Here is a 21,411-nt window from a genome sequence, read left to right on the forward strand (position 1 = left end):
GGACAAACTTTGAAGAGATGGGGATAAATTATTTTCTGAAAGTCTAATTTTCATCATGTATGATTAATGGGATTCCAGATTACTATATAATGACAGCATGGTAGGTAAATGAAGGATGATTCCAGTATTTTCACTGCTTTTGTTTGTTCATTACAGATCGTCCTCTTTCTCTGGTTGGCGTCTAGTGAGATGATGTGTATCTTCCTTCGTCTGTCATCCTCACGTGCCTTGAGGATTTACACATACATAAACACACAGCCTCTAAACACATCTGCTCAGTCACAAGTTAATTCAATGTAAACAGCCGAGATCTGAGAATGACAGGCCTGATTTCTCAATGGGGTTTTGCTGAGGGGAAGAACGATGCATTTAATTGAGAGAAGGGATGTTGCATGTGGAGTGAATGATGCCGGCTGTAGAGCTTATCTATTTTACAGTTTAAGTCAGGATTAAGGCGGTGGATTTCCATTGAAGTTTAAAATGGTAAATAAGAGTCCTTTGTGTAAATATTAACAAACATTTGATCCAAATTTTGTGCAGCTGTCACCAAAAAACAAAGCAAAAATAAAAAAAATCAGGGTAAATGCCAGCAGTCCACTCTGAGCTGAGAAATGTGGGAAATGCAGTAATGTATGTATGTATTTCACCTGGCCGCCTGTGCGTCACTCAGTCGTATTAGACTGCGGAGTAGATAGTGAGCATGTTTAATGGATTAGGCTCTTTATTAGTGACAAGCAGAGATGGATGGACTACATGAAGAAAGCACAATGAGAAGCCATTAAAAATAGATAGCAGTGAAGGGCTGCCAGGGATTGAATAGGATCCGAGAGGGGGAACAATACTTTCTTACAGTCTTACAGAGAGCCAGCCTTTTACTTTCACTAGTTGTCTTTTTCCCCTCCCCGTTTTTCTTCAATTGTGGTGCACCTGTGCTGCCTGCTGGATGGGTTAATTGTGCATTTTTAATCACCTTTTCTCTCCAGCGTTTTTTGACTGACAGTAATAATCATGTCTTCTCTCCCAAATAAGAATTTATCAGAATTAACACTCGTCCCCTGTGTTGTTCTTGCTGCTTTTTGAAAAAAAATCACTTCATGCGTACAGTAGAAAACAAGGGGCTGTGACGTGGTTACTCCTATTTCAGAGATCTGCAGTTGCTGCCCTGCCAGGACTGCTGATCAAGATCAAAACCAAATGTATTTTTTACCCTAAAGATTACAAACTTCATTTGTGGCTTGGGGCGACGCCCACACAGCTGCCGAATCAGCTCAACATTTCCAAGATTACCAATGCCCCCGCAAATATATTTCTATTTCTTTCCTCATCCATTTTTGTTTACTCGACTCTCCGTTTGCACAAAGTTACACTTGATGCATGGTCGGGGAAATATATTGTGAAGATTAAATTTTTCTTTTCTTTTTCTTTTTGACAGGCATAGAAAGACTAAAAATGACCCTAAAACACCACTAAAACCAATTAGGCTTGACCACCATAGTTACTAATTTAAACAGGAAGTTGAGGGTGCTGAAAGGTATTAAAAATTAAAAAGCATCTAAATGAATTGTTGTTTCAGGACCTCTACTAGGTTTTTTTCCGCGTCTGGGTAAACAACTCGAGCACCATTGTTGGTTCCATCCTCAAGCTCCACAAAAATCACTGGGACAAAAAAGAAACAATTTGACCTCACAATTTAGTAAAACTCAGACCCCTCCTCTTACAGAAAACCTCTCAATGCTCACTTTAAAATACACAGAATCCACTCAGTCTTCTGCCTGCTTGCTAACACCTGCAAAAAGCTGCGGACATTTTAGAATGGACAAATTATATTAATGCATTGCATCTGAACCTGTGCTGGCCTCTTCTCAATCAACACATGCACCATACTCACTGATTCAGTAAGGAGATGTCATCTCCTTAAAAATCATCCCCTAATTATCGGGTTTCTTAATGTGGTTCGAAAGAATAAATATTTAATGACAGTTACATTAATTAGATTAATTGTAGGATCATCTTTCCCTGATGACTGTCAAATCTAATGAGATTGCTGTTGACAAAATTCATTATAAATGATATGATTTAAGATAAACGAGTGTTCCTGTTAAGCACCTTCACTACCCAGAGGTATTTCCCTCGTCAGCTAAGCTGTGCTATTTGCTCGGGTCAAAGTGAGTTAAGACGCAACGTTACTTTGGTGTGTTTAGCATCAAGTCCTCTTGAAAAACATCTCCAGGCTTATCCTTTTAATCCGCTCTTAGCCGCTTTTATATCCCAGAGCCTTAATTCTCTGATGAGGATACTGTAGGGGCTGGGAGGCCAGCGGGGGCCAGCTCCATCCAGAAGAGACAAGTTTGAAACAACAATACTCTAGGAATGAGAAAGAAAAATGAATCTGGATATCCCCCCACACACACACACACACACACACACACACTTCCACACTGTCCCTTGAGTCAGACTCCCATGACGAAACAGCACAATAGCACACAGTCTAACTGAATACAATAGCCTGCATTGACCGACATGCAGGTAATCCATCTTTCCTTGATTTGCAGACATGCACACAAAAGCCATGTGCTGATAGTAGCACCATGGGCTGTAATGGTACTGTCAGCTACATCCTCCTTTCCTCCCTCCCTCTTTCCTCCACCTCCGCTCTTACTCTCTCTCTCTTTCTCTCTCTCTCTATGCTGCCCCCACCACAGATGAAAACAGGTCCCCACAGAGGATACCAGCATCTCATTGGCTGGGATATCACAGGAGTGGATGAGAGAGAGAGAGAGTAGCGAGAAAGGGAGAAAGGGAGAAAGCTCAAGAAGAGGCAACTACTCTGCCACAGCATCCCGGCAGGGCACTGAGCCGAGGGATGCGAGAGGTTTTAGACACACGCGCTGTCATTTTTGTCTTGCAGATTCTCTGTCCTCCTATTGATGGAAAGCGCGGTGGACTTAAAGGATAACTTCCTCCACGTTGCTGCCGGAATGAGCTGTCCGGCTGAGAGGTACAGACAAGCAACAACTGGGTTGACTGATCTGAAGCTCTTTGGATCTCAGCGTCACCTGGACTTGATCCCTACTTGCTGACTGAGCAGCTGCTGGTGATTGCTACTCTTAATTTTGACCTATCTAGGCTACACACACCTGAGGCTCTGCATTTGCTGGAGTGAGCTCTTTCCAGACTGCACTTATTGTCTTTGGGAGAGGCATCGTTTGGAGAAGGGTGGCTGTAAATGTGTGTCCCCGCGCTGGCACTGGACTGTCACCCTCCAAGTCTCCTGCACCCTGTGAGAGCCCCTGGAAGCCACCTGCTGTGCCTCTGGGATGGTGTGACCTCCAGCCAGCTGTTGGCCATCCCACATCTGGGTCAAGATGCCGGTGATGAAGGGCCTCCTGGCCCCACAGAACACCTTTCTGGACACCATTGCTACACGCTTCGATGGCACCCGTAAGTATAAAGGAAACACTCTGACGATGAGTTGTTTTGGTACTTTGGCATCTTATCTAACGAAGGCAAAAATGTTTTAAAAAATAAGGTAGGTAGTTAGAGGATGGCTGTCATCACAGGGAATAAGCAAGACTTCCTGGTTGCAGCATACTTGTTGTTTTCTCTGCTACTGCCAGAAAGAAATTATTTGTTTTAATCACCTGCTTGAACTTGAATATCAGCAAGACACATCTGTCCCCAGGTCAGCCTCTGGTGCTCTGTGAACAAAAAAAACAACAACAACAAAAACCTGATTGGCTAAAGCAGCATCTGCTGTTGGGATACAGAGAAAAGTTTGTTTTACAGTAAGACATAAAGCAGAAGATTGACCTTCAGAAATCATGTGTGTTTTATACATTTGTTTCACACAGGTAGGTCCAAACTAGCTGCTCCAGCCACTGGGTAGCCATTTCTGCTTGACTTGTGTCTCTTGTTTTGTACCTTGTGCCACCTCAGGGGAGATTATGGCTCGTTGTAAACAAATACCGTGGGGACGTCTGTGTATTGCTCATGCTTGTCGATTCAGCCTGTCCTCCCTCTGCTACAGCAGCCTGAATGAAAGGCGGGCTTGAGGGTCTTCTTTGAGCAGGGTTCTCGGTTCGACTTGGGGAAATAAACACAGTGAAACGGGTGACATTACTGTGTAATTGATGTGTATGGTGTGCAATTATAGCTTTGACTTGTGAGTTAGGCATTCTAATGAGGCGTTAGGGGATCCCTCAAGAGCTTAAAGCACACTGACACATTGCTCATCAGGAATTGTACTTTAACACTGATGGTAGTTTTAAATACAAAATGAAGAGGTTTGTGAGATGAGAAGATACAAACAAGAGATGATGTGGGTAGTGGAAATTTCAGCTGGAGAAGCAGAGGTCGTGCCCCCATGTTGTATCTTCCCTGCTGAAGAGTCTTTCTCCCTGCCAACTCCAGAGGGCTGCTCTCTGGTTGGACCTCCTCTCTGACCTCCTAGTGGAAGGGAGCAAAAAAAATGCTTTTGGGCTCACTGTCTTTTCAAATTTGTAACATCATCAACAGCATTTCTGAACAAACTTCAGAACCTATTCAGTCTACTCAGTCTCTTAATACTAATTTATCAATGACCTTAAACGCACGAGAAAATCTTTCCTGATCTGCTATTTTCTTTTTATATTTATTCATTATTGATTGTAAAGTCTGGAAACCAGTAGTGCCGCAGGAACCTTTGTCTTTCATACGTTGTGGCATTTCATTCCTCAGCATCAACCATCCCGCAGCACTATTGTAGCTCTGGACAGGACAGCTGAGCCCACATCCACCACTTTACAGCAAATTTACACTATTGCAAACTACCATCAACCCGCTTTGTATCTGTGTTTATGTCCTGCATGCTTGTGAATAAATAACCAAATAATAGCCGTTTAGAGCAACATGAGGCCGAGATAAAAGCGTGCTGCTAGCAGCAGGATACACGTCTTTGCAACGACATGCCAGTTTTTGCCACTTCCAAGCCATTTTCAAAGCCACCATAAGGCTGTGGCTCCTAGAGGAGTGGCAGAGTGCCCACGGCTCAAAATAGCTTCCTTCCTGTTGCCGGGGCGACAGGGTCCCGCCACTTGACATGGATGATGCTTGAACACTTTGGTCTTTGAGAAAAAGATGGTCCGCTAAAGAGAAAACACTTGAACTTGCTTTCCAATCAAGGACTTTTAAAATGCAGCTGGTCTCTTGTTTTCGGAAAGACACGTGTTTAAAACAAGTGGCATTGTGGGTCGCGCAGCTGCGATCCATTTTTGGGGTCACCTTAAACAAGTTACAGGACTTATTAAAGTCCGCCATGACTCAAAAATGTGTTTTGCTTCTTGTTACAGCACTATGATATTGGATGCTCACTGTGCAGAGTGATGAGCAGAGTTTTCATATTTATCTGCTGAAGGAATAAAGTTTCTCGCTTTAAATTTGAGTTTTTTAGGCGTTTACGTACACATTATTTGTGACGTCACAAAGTTCGGAAGCCAATCATGGTTCAGTATTTAATTTCCACAAACATAATTGACCTTTTATAGTTAATAAAACAATTATTGTTTTAACGTTATGAGATTTAAAGCATTAATATAGCAGCAAACTGTTATGTAATGCTATGTAAGCATATAGTGGAGTCACAGCCTCCTGAGCAGAGAATTATGTCACACTCCCTTTGCCTGTGTTGCTATGCCAGCCTTTCTCTGCAATCTCTGGTCACGCGTCCTCATTGTGCAACTGAGTAGAGCAACTGAAATGGCAGTTTTTGTCATCTAGGTCGGTAAATTAAGGATTTATTTAGCCCATACCAGAGTTGGTGATTGCTAGAACAGTGGAAAGACGGTTTTGGTGGGTTTTATTTTGTTTCTGTCATGATGGCAAGATGGTCTGCGAGGTAAAATTACTGTTTTTATCTCTGGAGTCTGGTGCAAGCAATAGTAATTTCTGGTCTGGCAAACTGTTAAATAAAGGGAAAAAGGTCTATCTTCAGAGGGATCCTTTCTATAATGTTGACACTTATAATAGATTAATAATCTGAGCCTGTCAGTGGCAAAAACAGGCACTTTGACAGAACATTGTAACTCATTTCACAAATATTTTAATCAAATTAGCTTTGGTGAATGTTAGAAAGACTGTGTACAGACTGATGAGTTTTAATGCAAATTCTGTCCAGTTTAAAATGTATTGTTACGATTATGTGTGAGGTAAAATGAGGTTTTGAAACCAGGTGTAACACATTGATTGTGCCTTTCACCTTCAGGTAAATCACAAAACATACATTTCCTGCTGTGTGGGGTTTTGCCCATTATAACAGATACATTAGTATACCATCATTATTTGTGTGAAGCTGATAATTAATATTCAACACAGACTTAAAGGAATAAGACACATCAATTAAACCATAATAAAACTATATCACTTATGATTAACCTATGGAAAATGATTTTTTTCACAACGAATTGGACACATATGCACACAGAATGTATGCATACTTACATACAAAAACAAACATTTTCCAGCCATAACAGGTGAAACATGATGCATTTTTACAAATTGTGCAATATTCAGCACAACCAAAAATAAGCAGCAATGCTGACTGAGCACTCACACAGTCAAACATTTTTATCTAATGTGTCACTCCAGCACAGTCCCTGTTTAGACTGCTGCTTACAGTATGATATAGTAAGATTTATAGCAGCAAACTGTTCATGTTAGCATCATTATTTACATGTTTCTGTATAAAAGTGTACCGTCATTCATTTTGAGATGACTGATACAATTTTCAATACAAGCTTGAGGTAAAGTTAATTACACTATATCAAATCTTTTGTATATGTTTCTGTATGTATGAAAGTGTGTTGTGTATTCATAAATGCATCAGTGTGACCAGAGGAATGTGGAGAAATTATAGAAATTGTGATAAATAAATGTATATCAAATCTTTATGCTGACATTATTAATTATGATGCTCATGTAATAAGCATTTCTTCAAACACGTCAAAACTAAATTTACTGATAATACATAACAAACAGTATGTATTATGTATTAAAATGTGAAAAATGGAACTTAAGAGACTAAAAAGATAGTAAAAAAGATCAGCAAAACTAAAAAAAGCAACACTGCTGACTAAGCAGCTACACAGTCAGAGTTTTAATCTAATGTGTCACTCCAACACAGCCTTTTGCCAAGTCTGCAATTAAACAATGAGCACAATTTATATCAGACAGTTATTTATGTAAACATCATTATCCTATTACATTTATTCCGCAGCATATAATTAATCAGACTTCCTCCTGTATGCAAAACAACCCTGCACTGTTCCTTTGTGCAAAGCATAACCACTTGTAAACTTCACTGGGACAGAGAATAGAGCAGTTTGGTATTAAAAGCTCTCCCAGTCATTATGCATTGTGCAGCTTCATATTCCACATTTTTATGCCATCAGGGGGGTTTCAGTGCAATTTCTCCAGCTTGAGCGAGAGTTATTATTCTCACAAATATTGATTGGACTGTGATGACCTTAGGAAAGACCTTTAGAAAACTGAAAGCAATTTTAACTTAATTTTAATTTAACAGTTCCTAAAATGTCAGAACAGGTTAAGTCAGTAACCTTTGGCACAGCACAGCACAGCATTTGGCTCATGGCAATGTCAGCGTTCCTGTTCCCCAAGGATACGTGTGCATGTGTGTGTTTGTTCGTGTGTATGTAAGCTCCTGGTCTCAGGGCTGTGAGTTTGTCATATATGTTGATTTTATATGAAATGTGTCTATTGATCCCTGGAGGGTAATTTTTTAAGGTCAAAGGTGAGAGTCATGTTACAGAAAAGCACCTCTGGAGATGTAATTTGCTCTGGGACACTTCAGCAGGGCAGATGTTGGTTGTCACACCATCCAGTACTTGCACCACCAGCGTGCTGTGCCTTTCACGTGTGTTTTATAGCATCCATGCCTGTCCTTTACACCCATCCCCAACTCCTTTACACGACCTCGCCGCCGGTGTTTTCACATTGACAGCAGCGCTCGCCCTGTGGGGCAGCGTAACCACAGGGCAGCTGCAGGCAGAGATAAGAACCGGGTTTTATTTTCCCCCTAAACACTTTTCCGTTAGAAGGCGACCGAAGAACCAAAGAGGAGACAGGGAGCCAGGACTGTCAGACTGAACCTTATGGAGCTCATTGTTACCCAGCTGATGAACGGGTCTTAATAGGCAGCTCCAAAAGGCCAGAATACTGCAGACAGGAGCGGAGTGGATAGCTTTTGTGTGCCCTCATCCTTTGGTGCTTCTTTTGAAGCTCCTGGTATTTAGTTTTACAGGTTTGATCTGAGCATTGATTTGCATCGTCAAACTCTTTAACTGACGCTGAGATCATTCGGTAATCGCAGGATTTGTGGTTTGATCCCTGGCTCCTCCTGAATATGTAAGTAAGACACTGAAATCTAAATCGGCTCCTGATATGCAGGTCTGCACTTTGCGTGGCAGCTCCGCCTCCATCGGTGTGTGAATGTAGGTGTGAGTGGGTGTGCACTGTTCTCAGAATAAAGGCGCAACATAAATGCAGTCCCTGTGGCTTTTTTTATGGTTCAGATCACAACAGCACAAACAAGCTCTCAATAATCATTATTTGGACCAGATGTTGCCTTTGTATGTCATTTTAAAGCCCAGAACATGTTTTTTTTTTATTAATGACTGACATCAAAAATACAAAACAGTTGATTGATTTCCACTGATTCTCCTCACGCCTCTTTACCAGACCAGTGACCTTTTCCCCCGCAAGTCCACCTCTCTTTGCACTCTCTCCTTTCTGGCCCAATAAGTAATTACATGCTGCTGGGTGGTAATTAGCTGATGAGGCAGTGGCCAAGCCTCATGGGCTTCATCTGTCTTTAATACACCGAGGAACTCCTGCGACACGGATGTGATGCAGGCTGCTTGTTGTTAGCTGTAGCATGTAGCGTCATCATGTCAGATTACAGTTGTAGCAAGTCAGCACAGATGTGTAATTAAGGAAGCTGGCGCAGCAGAGCGGCCACTCAAAGCAATATCCCTCAGAGGATTACGGCCTAAGAATTGAGGCATTGTCACAATCTTAGCACACACACACACACACACACACAGAAATGGTTTGTCAAGTGGGGGGGAAATAAGTATGCAATTGTAGAAGCTGAAGTGAATGAAGTGAGATCCTTGAGTAAAGGTTTGTTTCCAGGTAATAAAATTGTCTGCTCACAAACAAGATATGCATCAATATCTTAAAGATAATTTGGTGTATTTGCTTTCTTTTCAGAAGTTAGATGAGAAGATTATTATACCATGTCCTGTCTGTATGGTAAATATGTAGTTGGGGCCCGCAGCCAGTTAGCTTAACTTAGCATAAAAGTTTGAAACAGAGGGAAAGGCTAGCCTGGCTCTGAGCTTAAGCTGACTGATTACTAACTAACTCACTGCTAACTGGCTTCTGGCTTCATATTACCATACTACATGTGAGTGGTATTGACCTCCTCGTCTTACTCTTTGCAAGAAAGAGAATAAGTGTATTTCCCGAAATCTCAAACTATTGCTTGAAATGCACTTTACTCAAGCTACAAACTGTAAAATTATCAAACATCCTAACTTGAATAAAACCACCCTGAATCATGCAGGTAACTTAACAGATAACACCGTTTGCGTACTGCCAAATTTTTTGCTGGTTGGTTTTAATACATCCTCACAAAGTAATTTATGACTACACCTGCCCTTGGCCTATTTGAAGGACCGATTTAGGGATGCTGAGTAGAGAATGTACCTATTCTTAGGTAACATTACATAAACCAGAGATGAATGCGGTTGCTATCCAACACTTGCTGGCTCACTGAGTTTGGGTGTTAGAAATTTATAGCACATGAAAAAGAGGTCATGTTTGTTTTTGGTTTTTTACCTAGATAGGCAATCACATCGTGCTCAGCCATTGTTTCTAGGGCGATTTTTTTTTTTAGATGTGAAAAGGCAGAGACAGTGTTCCAGAGCAGTTTGTCTTCAGAGTTATGATTTAATGTGCAAAAAAAAGGCTTCCACATGATCAAAAGCAACAGTTACCAGTCTCTCTTCACGAAACCAATAAACACAAAGATGTGCAGCCGACTATAGAATAGAAATATCTCAGCAACAGCAGCAATGCAAAGCAAAGATATAATACCTCTGCCTGTTGATGGATCCAACTAATGCCTGTCTCTTCCGCAGTGACAGTTTAGTTGCTGCTCACTGCACACCCAAGAAAGGTTGTCACCGCTCAGAGAAGACATCCCCTATGGACTGCTGTTTGCTTAGCCTGGCCAATTAAAGTGCTAGATTGTGTTGTGCGCTGCAGCAGCTGCTTAATACTCCTCCTTCTAAGGCTCTGTGGAATCTGGAGAGAATTCAGACGAGTCTCTCTGTATGTACTGTATGCATGCTGCTGCTCTGCTGGGCATTCAGAAAATGTGCAGTCAGATGTTTACAGTAAAAGAAGTCTGATGCCTTATTACTGAAAGAATGAGCAAACAGATATTCATAAATGTTTCCATAAGTATGTATTTATGCCTGATCAATAGATATATAAGTGTGGTATTCTCACCCAAGTATTTCTGCAATAAATAGAGGGTAATTTCCAAGACCTTAGTTAGCAAGCTAGAAGAAAAGTTGAAATGGGTAACTAAAAGTGATGGATATACGTCCGTGTAAGGGACCAAGCAGGCAGACATGAGGACGATTTTCAAATATAGTAATTTTATTCACCAAAAAATATGATAACCAATTTACAAAATATACAATAAAGTTACGGGTCAACTAGCCAGAACTTATCGCTACATTAACTTAACAAACTGAACAGAACCAACCTACTAAACTGAGACGTTGGGGAAACCTAAATAGTGGATGATCAGGCCACTCTGATACATAGGGTGAATAGACTGAAACATAACATTTAAACAAACTAGACAAACTAAGATAACGCAGTCGAATATTAACTAAGGAAAAATACTTAAAGTCCAAACATCGACATTGTCTTGTATGGATTCACATGTTGCAGCCGTGGATGCACCACAGCCACTTCTGTTTCCGTGCTGTATCTGCAGAGAATGGACTAAATAACAACATACTGCACTCCAAAGTTCAAAGCTCATGTAACTGTCGAGAGGTGTTGCTTCAGCTGAAGCATGTGGTCATTTTTCAAGCTGTCGGCTATTAATCTGTCTGTAGAGGTTGTGTTCCATTTGTCAAATAGTGCAAAAGTGGAAGTCCCTTAATTAGTTTTTATCTTGTTTTAGCACCACTGTGTGTGTTGCGGTGTATTCTGTTTTGAAATGTGAAAGAACTGAACAGGTCGTATTGTATTTTTCTTTGTTTAAAGCTACTTCCACTGGTGGCTCTGGCAGACAACATAGCCAAATTGTTTGCCTAGTAAAAAAGCACACACTGCAGCAAGAACCAGCTTCAGCTTATCAGGGTCACTTGAGTCTAGCAACTGAGGGAAAAGTGTGACGTCAAACTATCACCAAGATTAATATATATGTAGGTATGCAGAACAGAGGGCTGCCTGGTGCTGTGTGTTTATGTCCTGCAGACAAAAATACAGCAAGAAAACAGCACAAGTTACAGGCCTGCTGCTGGAGAACTGTCCGTGGTGCTGAAAGCACGGGAGGAAGCGAAGCAGAGATGTTTTTGTGCTGAATTCAATATCTGCATCCTATGATTGATGTGACGTAAAAACCAGCGCACCGCCACTTTAATCTGACATTTGGACGTGTGGATCGTATGGCTCTTCATCAGGTCATGGAGGCACACACTGCATCTTTTTATCTGTCGCTCTACAAGCACAGCATAATCTGCAACATCAACATCCAAATACATGATGAGTTTAATAATAAGTAACCCTAAAGTCTAAAATTGTTGTCAAAAGTCTAAAATTGTTGTCTAAAGTCTAAAATGTCGCTTATACGAAGGTAAAATGGATGGTGGCTTAAGTTCAGCCATTCCTAAATATTTCGCCTCCTCTCGTTTATTCAGATATATTCCTCCACACTTTCATGCTCTCCTCTATTATGCAATATATTTTTTTAATTAGTACAGAGTCTGGTCATTTATGGGTCCACATCACCCAATCAGTTAAATGGGAATCAATCACTAACCTTTGTGCTCCTTTTAATCTCCAGTCAGCTGTTTTTATATCTCGCCGTCTGCAGTCCAGGATGGCGATTCCTTCAACTGCCTACATCAGAAGTCCTGACCACCACCAAACGAGGACCCGGGGGGAATTAATTTAGCCCGAAATTGAGTCTACACCAAAGTCTGATTCATGTTTACTTTGAACTTGTAAACTAGTGTTGAACTAAACCTACAAAAAAAGGCTTTGATATGAGTTCAAACAGCTAAACAGGCTTTGATTCTAGTGCATAAAACAAATTTGGAGTCAAACTTCAGACTAAAGCACAATGCATCCAACTGTTCATGATTTCTTACTCAATGGCATTCAGACATATTTGAGCAAAAACACACCATAAAGTTCTCAATTTGCGGCTCCTCACGTTGGCCTTGAACCCTAACTCAAATACCTTTTTCTGCCTCCATGGTGCTCCACTTCTGCTAACACTTTTTCCTGCCCCTCCCTCCTCCTCCTCTCACAGACAGTAACTTCCTGTTGGGTAACGCCCAGGGCCACCGCGGCTACCCCATCGTCTACTGCTCGGACGGCTTTTGCGAATTGACGGGCTTCACAAGAACTGAGGTGATGCAGAAGAACTGCAGCTGCCGCTTCCTGTACGGGGCCGACACCAGTGAGCACGTGGCCCAGCAGATGGAGAAGGCTCTGGAGGGCCGAGAGGAGTACCAGGCTGAGGTCCACTTCTACAAGAAGAATGGTTGGTGTATTGTAAAGAAAGAAAAAGCCTGTTTCTACGTAACTTGTAGACCTCAGCACTTTGTTTCATTTAGAAGTAAAGAGGTCATCAGGCAATTAACTTTCCTGTCATCTTTTGTTCAGTTGATCAAATTCTCCTGTTAACTGGGGAAATGGTGAGACTTTTAGATGCTCTTCTGTTGTGATCAGGCTGTGATCATCTGTTCAGTTTTCAGAGTGAAATTTAAATTGTGAGATTTCTTTTTTTCTTTTTTGTTCTCGACATCATGTAGAGCGCATTTATTTTTAGACGAGAGCTGGTAGAATTATGATCTCCGCAGTGATGCAGAATTTTAAACAGAGCTTCTTTTGTTGGAGTTTGCTAGCTCATTATTTATAATACAAAAAACATCAGATGAAGTGAAAATTTGCTGTCGGCTCATCTTAGTGACCCGTTCAACATAGGTGCAAAAGGTGCTGAATGGAGAAAACTTGGGTGCTGGAATTAACAGGCTTAAAGTCAGTCAAAAAACAGGACACAGTACTGTGCAGGCTGTCTCTGTGTGTGTTTATTAAAGTAGCTTAGATCCAGAATTTAACTAATTCCTTCTGACTTCTAGATAATCCTTCTCACATAGTTGGACCAAAAATACGATGTCGTGCACGAAAAGAGAGCATACAACAATGTTTAAGCCCCTCTGATTGGTGCACAGGGATTAAATTCACTCAACATAGACCGCAAACCTACAACCTCAAAGTGTGTGAACTGCTAATTATACTGATGGATTACCAAATCTGTACTGTGGCAAAGAAAATATGCATTTTTCTTACTTCTTCTGCAACAGTAAGTAACAGTAAAGCAAAGCCACTGCAACTAATGAGGTGAAAGACACGATCATTTATAACATGACCAAAAATAATACAATGAGCGATAGAAAAGCAAAAGAGAACAAAGACAGTGAAAATGAAAGAGAAGCAGTACGATTTTAAAGCTAGAATCCAACTGGCAGATATTCATGACTGGTACAATATTTTCATGATAAAGTCAGACATTAAAAGAAATTCAGCAGACGCACACACACACAATCCTATCGAGTGTGTGCCTGCTGCTTTGCGAGCACAAAACACACACAAATAGCTTCTCTGTATTTGTATTTACACCCACAGCCTGGTGCTAAAACACCACCATCTACACTGTTCTCTTACCCTCTATCCTCGTCTGTGCGCGCACACACACACACACACACACACACACACACACACACTGCACACTGGGGACACTGTAGGAGATGTGAAACATCTGTTTGTTGGCAGAGTACAGTTTCTGCAGAGTTGCTAATGAGCGTACTGGGTTATGGCAAGGTCTTGGATCTATGGTGCGCCTTCACTGCCTGACTTGTTATAACCATCCCTCGCGCTTGCTCTTTCTCTTTCTCCCAAACATGATCCATATCCAGTTTGTGGTGTATTTTTAGAAAGGCTATGCCATACTTAACAATTATCCATGGCTCAGATATGGTGGGAGCTGACATGACATGGAAAAAATCACAGTCCTGGATGTGCCTGTTGAGGATTTGCATTAATTCACCAAATGAGGAGAGAGAGAAAAAAAAAATCCTGCACTAAACGGACATTTCTGATTTTGTTCCAGGTGTGGCCTTCTGGTGTCTCTTAGACATCGTGCCCATAAAGAATGAGAAGGGCGAAATGGTCCTCTTCCTCTTCTCGTTCAAGGACATCACTGACACCTATGGAAGGAGCCACCACAACAGCAGGAAGGACGGTAGGCTACAAGCCCTGTTTACAAAAAAAACTCCCATTATTTGCCTATGTTGAGCATGATTTATGAGTGGGCCATCCTCCGGCCCCCGGCTTTCATTTTCCCCGTGCACTCTTGTTCATCACTGTCACATTTCACCCGGCAGTTTCGTTTGGGCTGGCATTTGTTCACTGAACTCAGACAATGTTTTTGCAATGGGGGAGTTTGATTTGGGCCGCGGTGTGTCTTCAAGTGGAACCTGGGCACAGTCTGCCACACATGCCAAGCTCTGTGCCAGGGGAAACAATATTCAGCACATAAAACCTGGCAGAGTTCAGGCATTGCATTAAATAAAGTGTTAAGTGTTCTTTGTCAAATTTCTTGTGACACACTCTTGTGATCTAAATGACATGCGCTGATCTGAGTGACTGTGTGACAGGCTCAGAGGACAAGAGGCGCAGGAGGAAGAGCGGCTCTCACTTCAGCGAGGCCAGGAAGCGTGGACGCACCATGTTGTACCACCTGACCAGCCAGTTCTCGAGGGGAGGCAAAAGAGAGGTCAACCTGGGTGGCGTGAGTACTTTTACCACTCTCACATACGTCCTGATGTGGCTTTGATGGTCTTTGCATGTGCCCCTTTATATACCCTCTGTGAGATTAAACAGTCAGCAGTTACTCAGACATGCAGCGCCCTCAATCTCGAGCTTGAATTATTAATGCTGATATCTAAAAGATGAGTTTTTAGGAAGACAATGTGAGGGAAGTCTTGACCCAGATTCCCAGTGTAGCTTATCTCAGTGGAAATTTCATCAAATGGGTTTGCTATTTTCAGACTCCTGAATAGTTTTAATCTTGCTTCTGTTGCATTTTTTTTTGCATGATAGTTGTTTGGTGGCTTTAAATAGACAAATAGCAAAGGCACTGAGAGAGAGGTGGTTTCTGGGAGGAACAAGATGTATGTCACAGACAGTGAGGTGTTACTGGTTAAACGGGAAGCTGGATGCATCATTATCATCACTTTCTTTTGGGACTGTCTGGACATTTTAACACCTCACCAGTAGGAGCTCCGGGATATAGGTCATTATGTCACCAGCATGTTCCCTTAAATTACCTTTACCCTTAGGTCCAACTAAAGCTGCTGTGTCTAATGCTTCAGTATCGTATATATGTGCAATCTGTAGGATAACGTATGGTTATAAGACGAAATGGACTTCAGAAGTGTCTCATTTTGCCCATGCAGTTGCCTTCAAGTGTGTTTGTGTTTCAAGTGCCTTAAGAGGCTATTTGTTGTGGTAAAATAGACCCCAGCTACGGTCTGTTTCATTCCCACGTGTCTTGTTTCTACAGAACAATGGCCTTTGTAGGCTTTGAATAATAAAGTTACACTCCAAGCAATGTTATTCATGAGAAACAGCTCCTGTTTTGCTCTCAGATACAAACGGGAACAGTTTTTCTAGCGGAGCACCGTTTTGAGATAATCCCGCTGCCTCCCTGCAGAGGCTCAGTTACCAACTGGGTCTGCACTCAAACCTGTCCTTCACAATGTGGCGTTTGATCCCAGGGGGCTAAAAGCAATTCAGAACATTTCAGGGGTAAATTAAAATGTAAAAAAAAAAAAAAAAGGATGTTGAAAGCCTGTGAGACATGTGTGATTCAGGAGGCTAATATTAGCATTTGACAATGAAAAACGTGTGGGAGGGGAGGAAAGGCTGTTGTGTCGTTTGGAGATTCATTTACCTTTTATGTGCCTGAAGCACTGAAAGCACTTGTTCATTTTTGCACTAAAATTGAGAAGCCCAATAAAATTGTTACCAGAGTAGCACTCTAAAAAATTTTTTAAGTGCCTCTTTAATGGTATGCCCATTACCTGACATCAAATTCTGACTTTCCCATAGTCAGTGCTGTTAAAACCTGCAAAACATGACAGAATCTGACATGAAAATTGCCTTTTAGACACTTTTTGCAATTTTGCAGTGACTGGTCAAACTGTGTTTGCCAACTGATACGTTAAAGACTACCAACCATTCATAACAAAAAAAAGAAGCAAGGACGAAAGTCAGAATACTTTTCAGCACTGAAGAAGTACTGTACTTAACTGTTAGGGGCCCAAAGGAAATGACCTTTACTTTAAACCATACATTTAAATTACTAGTGCTGACATGATTAGGCAATTAATCAAATAGTTGAATTACATCAAATGAATTAATTGAGGAGGTTAATGTTCAACCTCATCAACCCCCAATCATTCCTATTCTCAAGTGAGAATAGTAGTAGTAGTAGTAGCTCTGTGAAACTGTGATTTCCAATTCGTTTTACTGTTTTGTGACATTTTTTAAATCAAATTATAAAATGTGTAATTGGAAAAAAGCATTAGGTAACTCCACAGTTAAAATAATTCTTAGTTGCAGCTATTTAAAATACCACAATTATTCAAATAAAATTGCAAAGTTTTCTGAAAAGCCAGTGGTAACATGCCCTCACATGAACCTGTACGCCGCTGACCACCTCCAGAAACAAAAGCTCTGCTGTTGCTTTCAGATCCAACCTGCAGGTGCTTTCATGGGAATCAATGTGCTAAACCAAACCTCCTGCTGCCATGCTTCCAATCCCACCTACTTACAGACGACTCTGTTCACTGACACCTTACATGCACCGTACACACACCTGTCTGAATAGTGCATGCACTTCCACAAAAACATTCACACATATAACAGCAAACGGGTAAACGACGGCTCGCCCTCTGAGGAGAGAGCGGAGACAAACATATGGCAAAACATTAACACACTCGGATGAATCAGAATCAGATGCACAATATTTATCATTCAAATTTTATTCTGGCACTCTCACCATGAGACTGTATTTTCACACAAACACAGTTTCTCTCTCACGTATGAATGTATAGAAATGATCTGGGAATAAGAAATCCAGTAATCTGAGTTCATGCTCTGTCTCTCCTCCTCTCCTCTTCATCACAGATGCACAAAGTTAGACTCTTCCATAACCTCCACTGGTCATCCATTCATCCTACCTCCACCACTAGCAGAATTGCCATTTTAAAGCGTTTATTAATCGCCACTGAGTCTATAAAAAGGTAAACTGTGCCAAGTGCATCCTCACAAAAAAGGATGTAGATGAACAACCTATAGCTCACAAATAAAAAAAAAAATCACATTGTAGCTAAGAGGAAATTCAAAGTACCACATCAGCAGATCCTGGATTTCCGTTCTGACTAACTTTTTCAACTTTTGAGTCACTTTCCAGTTAATTCTAGGCAGAAGAATACAAGACAGCACTTATGCCTAATTTATTTGTAACCTTAGGGGAATAACAGTAGCATACAGTACGACTATAAAGAGTCATTTCCAGCATAAGCACACATTCAGAACAAGGCTATGTTGATGAAGCATATAAAAAATGTAGGAAACCAAAACCAAAACATCTACGAGTTAGAATACAAATCAGATGCATTTGTGTAAGGTGTTGTTTTTGTTTCTCTGGGTCTTTGACAGCTCATTTCACTCCGTCTTGTGATTCTATCAGTGACTCTGGAAAACCTTTTACCTTGCAGTCCTGTCACCGGCGTTAAACAGATACAAGGCAGTGTGCGTGGGAATCAGATGCAAAATTATAATAATGCAACACGCTCGCGATTAAACAGTTTGCTTGTTTGTATGCATGGGTTTTTACCAAACCCTCTGCATTGTGTTCTGTCTTTTTTTATCTCTTACCCTCATCCTTTCCAGTGCCCTCAGTTTCCCTGTTTTTGGCTTTAACCACCCTCCTCTTTCTCTGCTGCTTTCACACATTTTCTCTCCCTTTCCATCTGTCACTCTACCCTCATCTCATTTCAGCATTATCCCTCTGGATCCTTCTGTTTCCCCCCATAATGTATCTGTCACTCTGTAGCCCCCCATTTTCTTTCTACTTTTAAATTATTTCTCCTTTCTTCTTTCCTACTGCAGCTCAAAAATTTAAGCTCTCCATCCACCCCAATACTTAATTTTTAATAAGTTCAATTAGTACAAAGTAAGTACAAGTATACACGTACTGAACTTGAGGACTCGCTTTTGTGCAAGTTAATACTTGGAAACTCAGAGGGAAAAATGCTGTTCTTTTGCAATGCTATAAGGATTTTATATAAAATCGTCATGTAAAACTTTACTAATTTCACTGAGGTTGTAAATGCAAGACTTCTTATTAAGTTGCAGTTTACAAATAAAAAAAAAAAGCACTAATATACATTAAAAAACAGTTTGACCATGTTCTAATTCTGTACGGTCGTTATATTAAACTGTAGGTTAACAGTAAGCGCACTCAATCGACAATTGTTAGATAACTCTTGGTTAAAAGTAATCTAAACTCACGTTAGAGAAGAGAAAATATGAAAAAAACTTGTTGAACGTCGCAAAGGTTGGTTTCGGGTAAGGAAGACATACAATGCAAGTACTTTTTGAGTTATCCTGATGTATAAAAGAGCTAACGTTAGCTAATTCCAGCCATACCTCCAGCAGGGATGCGAGATTCCAACAGCACTTAACAGCCAGTTAGTTAGCTTAATGTTAGCTAACTCTTGGTTAAAAGTAATGTAGCATAAGCTCAACAATGACGGGGAGGTTGTTTTGTCCTTGAATTGCAAACTTTTTGTGCAATAATCCAATATTATAAAGCGAGACTACGTAGTGTCGAAGGTACACTGATAAAAAATTCACAGCCATATTAACGTCCAAAGTCTTTCGCTACAACTTAGACGGCGTATCTGTGGCGATATCTGTGGCGATATTGAAGTGACAAAAAAATTAAAGCTAAGAGCTACAAAAGACAGGATGACGGTACCAACGCTACGATTCTTCATGCAGTGCGAGCTCCAAACCCTAAGATGGATGAACAAACTGAACTCTTTAAAGGTTTGGTGAAGCCAATACAACAGCAATTAACGAAAACAAGGAGGAAATCGCTGTGCTTCAGAAGAAAATTGGTGACCTTCAGAAAGAAAACAACTCACTAAGAAATTCATGTGAAAAACAAGCCCACGCTACAAAGGGAGATGGATCTTGAGAATGATTGGTCTTCCTGAAAAAGATGGAGAAGACACAAGGGAAATTGGGGATACTCACAAGAGTTATGCCTCTGTCTGTGGATTGGCTGCGAGAGACTGTGGATATGGAAACCTCAAACAACCTCAAACTACAGAGAACCGCTCAGGAGGACATCTGGAAGAGGTCGAGAGGTGTGAGAATCCACTAAACGTAAGGTTGTTGGTTCGATCACCGGCTCCTCGCGCCACATGTCGAAGTATCCTTGAGCAAGATACTGAACCCTGAATTGCTCCCGATGTGTGAATGTGTAACACTGAGTTAGTTTCTGTTCGATGGGCTTGAGTGAATGTGTGTGAAAGGGCGAATGTGGCATGTAGTGTAAAAGTGTTTTGTACGTCTTTTTTACAATATATTTTAGAAGGAAACATTTTCCCACTATGAGCCAAAGTTTTATCACGCTCATCCCAAAACCCAACAGGGGTAAATTTCATTGGATAACTGGAGACCAATAACAATATTATGTAATGACTGAGGTGTTTAACACAGTCGATGAATGTCAATCAGCCTTTATAAAGGGTAGAAATATACACAATCATAAGATACTGATTGTTGATGTGCTCGATTAACTGGATTAATTAATACTGATTTTTATAAGGTGTTTTAATACGTTAATATATCTCTGACATGATTAATATGATCATTCTTGTGGGTAAATATCATATTCCACTAAAATAGCAATCCTTCCTTTGTATGTTTTTTTATGTTTTTTTTAAATTAGGCTACTTTAAATAATTTTTCATTCACCAAAATAGCACAGAAGATTTGTGAGGATATTTCACGCTTTTTGCTGTCTTGATTTATGCCCTCTTCTGTTTTATCTGCTCCTCATGGGTTTATTTTGTTTCTTATTTATGCCCGCAGATTGATTTACTGTCTAGTTTTTATGTTTCCATATGTTGTTACGTTTATAAATCCCCCTATTTTGTTTCTTGTTGTATTTTAATAATGTTTTCTCCACGAGTTCCTGTATCTTTGTTATTGTGTGTTATATAATAAATAAATAAAAAGTAAGACATATAACATAAATGCAATAAAAAATCCACGTTGTTTAACGATAATGTGGTTTCACATTGGTTTTGGTTTTACACCAGTCAGTTAACGTAAACCCTAAAAGATTTTCCTCAATAATGTTATTTTTTTCTGACACAAGTTTACAGTTTCTTCATGCAGTCGTCACTTTAATTTCCTTAAACTGCCTCTTCATAAAACATAATAATATAAATACTGAGTGAAGCTACTGCTGCTGACAGCAAAATGATAATAAAGAAGAAAATATTAGGCAGGCACGGACGCCCTTAAAAAAACACATATTCTTCATGTTTTTGTTTTGGCACGAGTTACTGCAGCCTGGCCATCTTTATATTCATCTTCACAACAGTGTCAAACAAAGGAGAGTAATGTACATTCATATATAATAAAAGAAAGGGGTGAAGCAGAATAGGAGATTAAAGTTTACATATTAAAAAATAAAAAAAGAACTTATATACGTTGAAAATCTGTTTGACTACGTTCTAATTCCATACGGCCGTTACATTAAACTGTAGGTAACATAGCAACAGCACTCAACCGTTTAAAGTTAGCTATCTCTTGGCCCAAAGTAATGTAGCATTGGCTTAACAATAACGCTCAATTAAACTCACTACAAACGAAAAAAGTGTGGAAAGAAGAAGATAAGATATTCCTTTATTTGTCCCACAATGGGGAAATTCCAATGTTACAGCAACAAAG

General features: G+C 40.4%; 1 protein-coding gene across 1 annotated transcript in view; it reads left to right on the forward strand.

Annotated features, from left to right (window-relative positions):
* The first annotated feature begins 3,145 nt into the window (after window positions 1-3,145).
* Window positions 3,146-21,411, forward strand: part of kcnh4b (potassium voltage-gated channel, subfamily H (eag-related), member 4b) — a 39,916-nt gene continuing 21,650 nt past the window's right edge. Inside the window, 4 exon segments of the mRNA XM_035666079.1 lie at window positions 3,146-3,441; window positions 12,617-12,850; window positions 14,480-14,611; window positions 15,027-15,160. Of these exon segments, the coding sequence (XP_035521972.1) occupies window positions 3,366-3,441; window positions 12,617-12,850; window positions 14,480-14,611; window positions 15,027-15,160 (576 nt within the window). The 5' untranslated portion in view covers window positions 3,146-3,365.

Source organism: Morone saxatilis, unplaced genomic scaffold (genome assembly GCF_004916995.1).
Source record: "Morone saxatilis isolate NCDOM2014 unplaced genomic scaffold, NCSU_SB_2.0 Contig1, whole genome shotgun sequence".
NCBI lineage: Eukaryota > Metazoa > Chordata > Actinopteri > Moronidae > Morone > Morone saxatilis.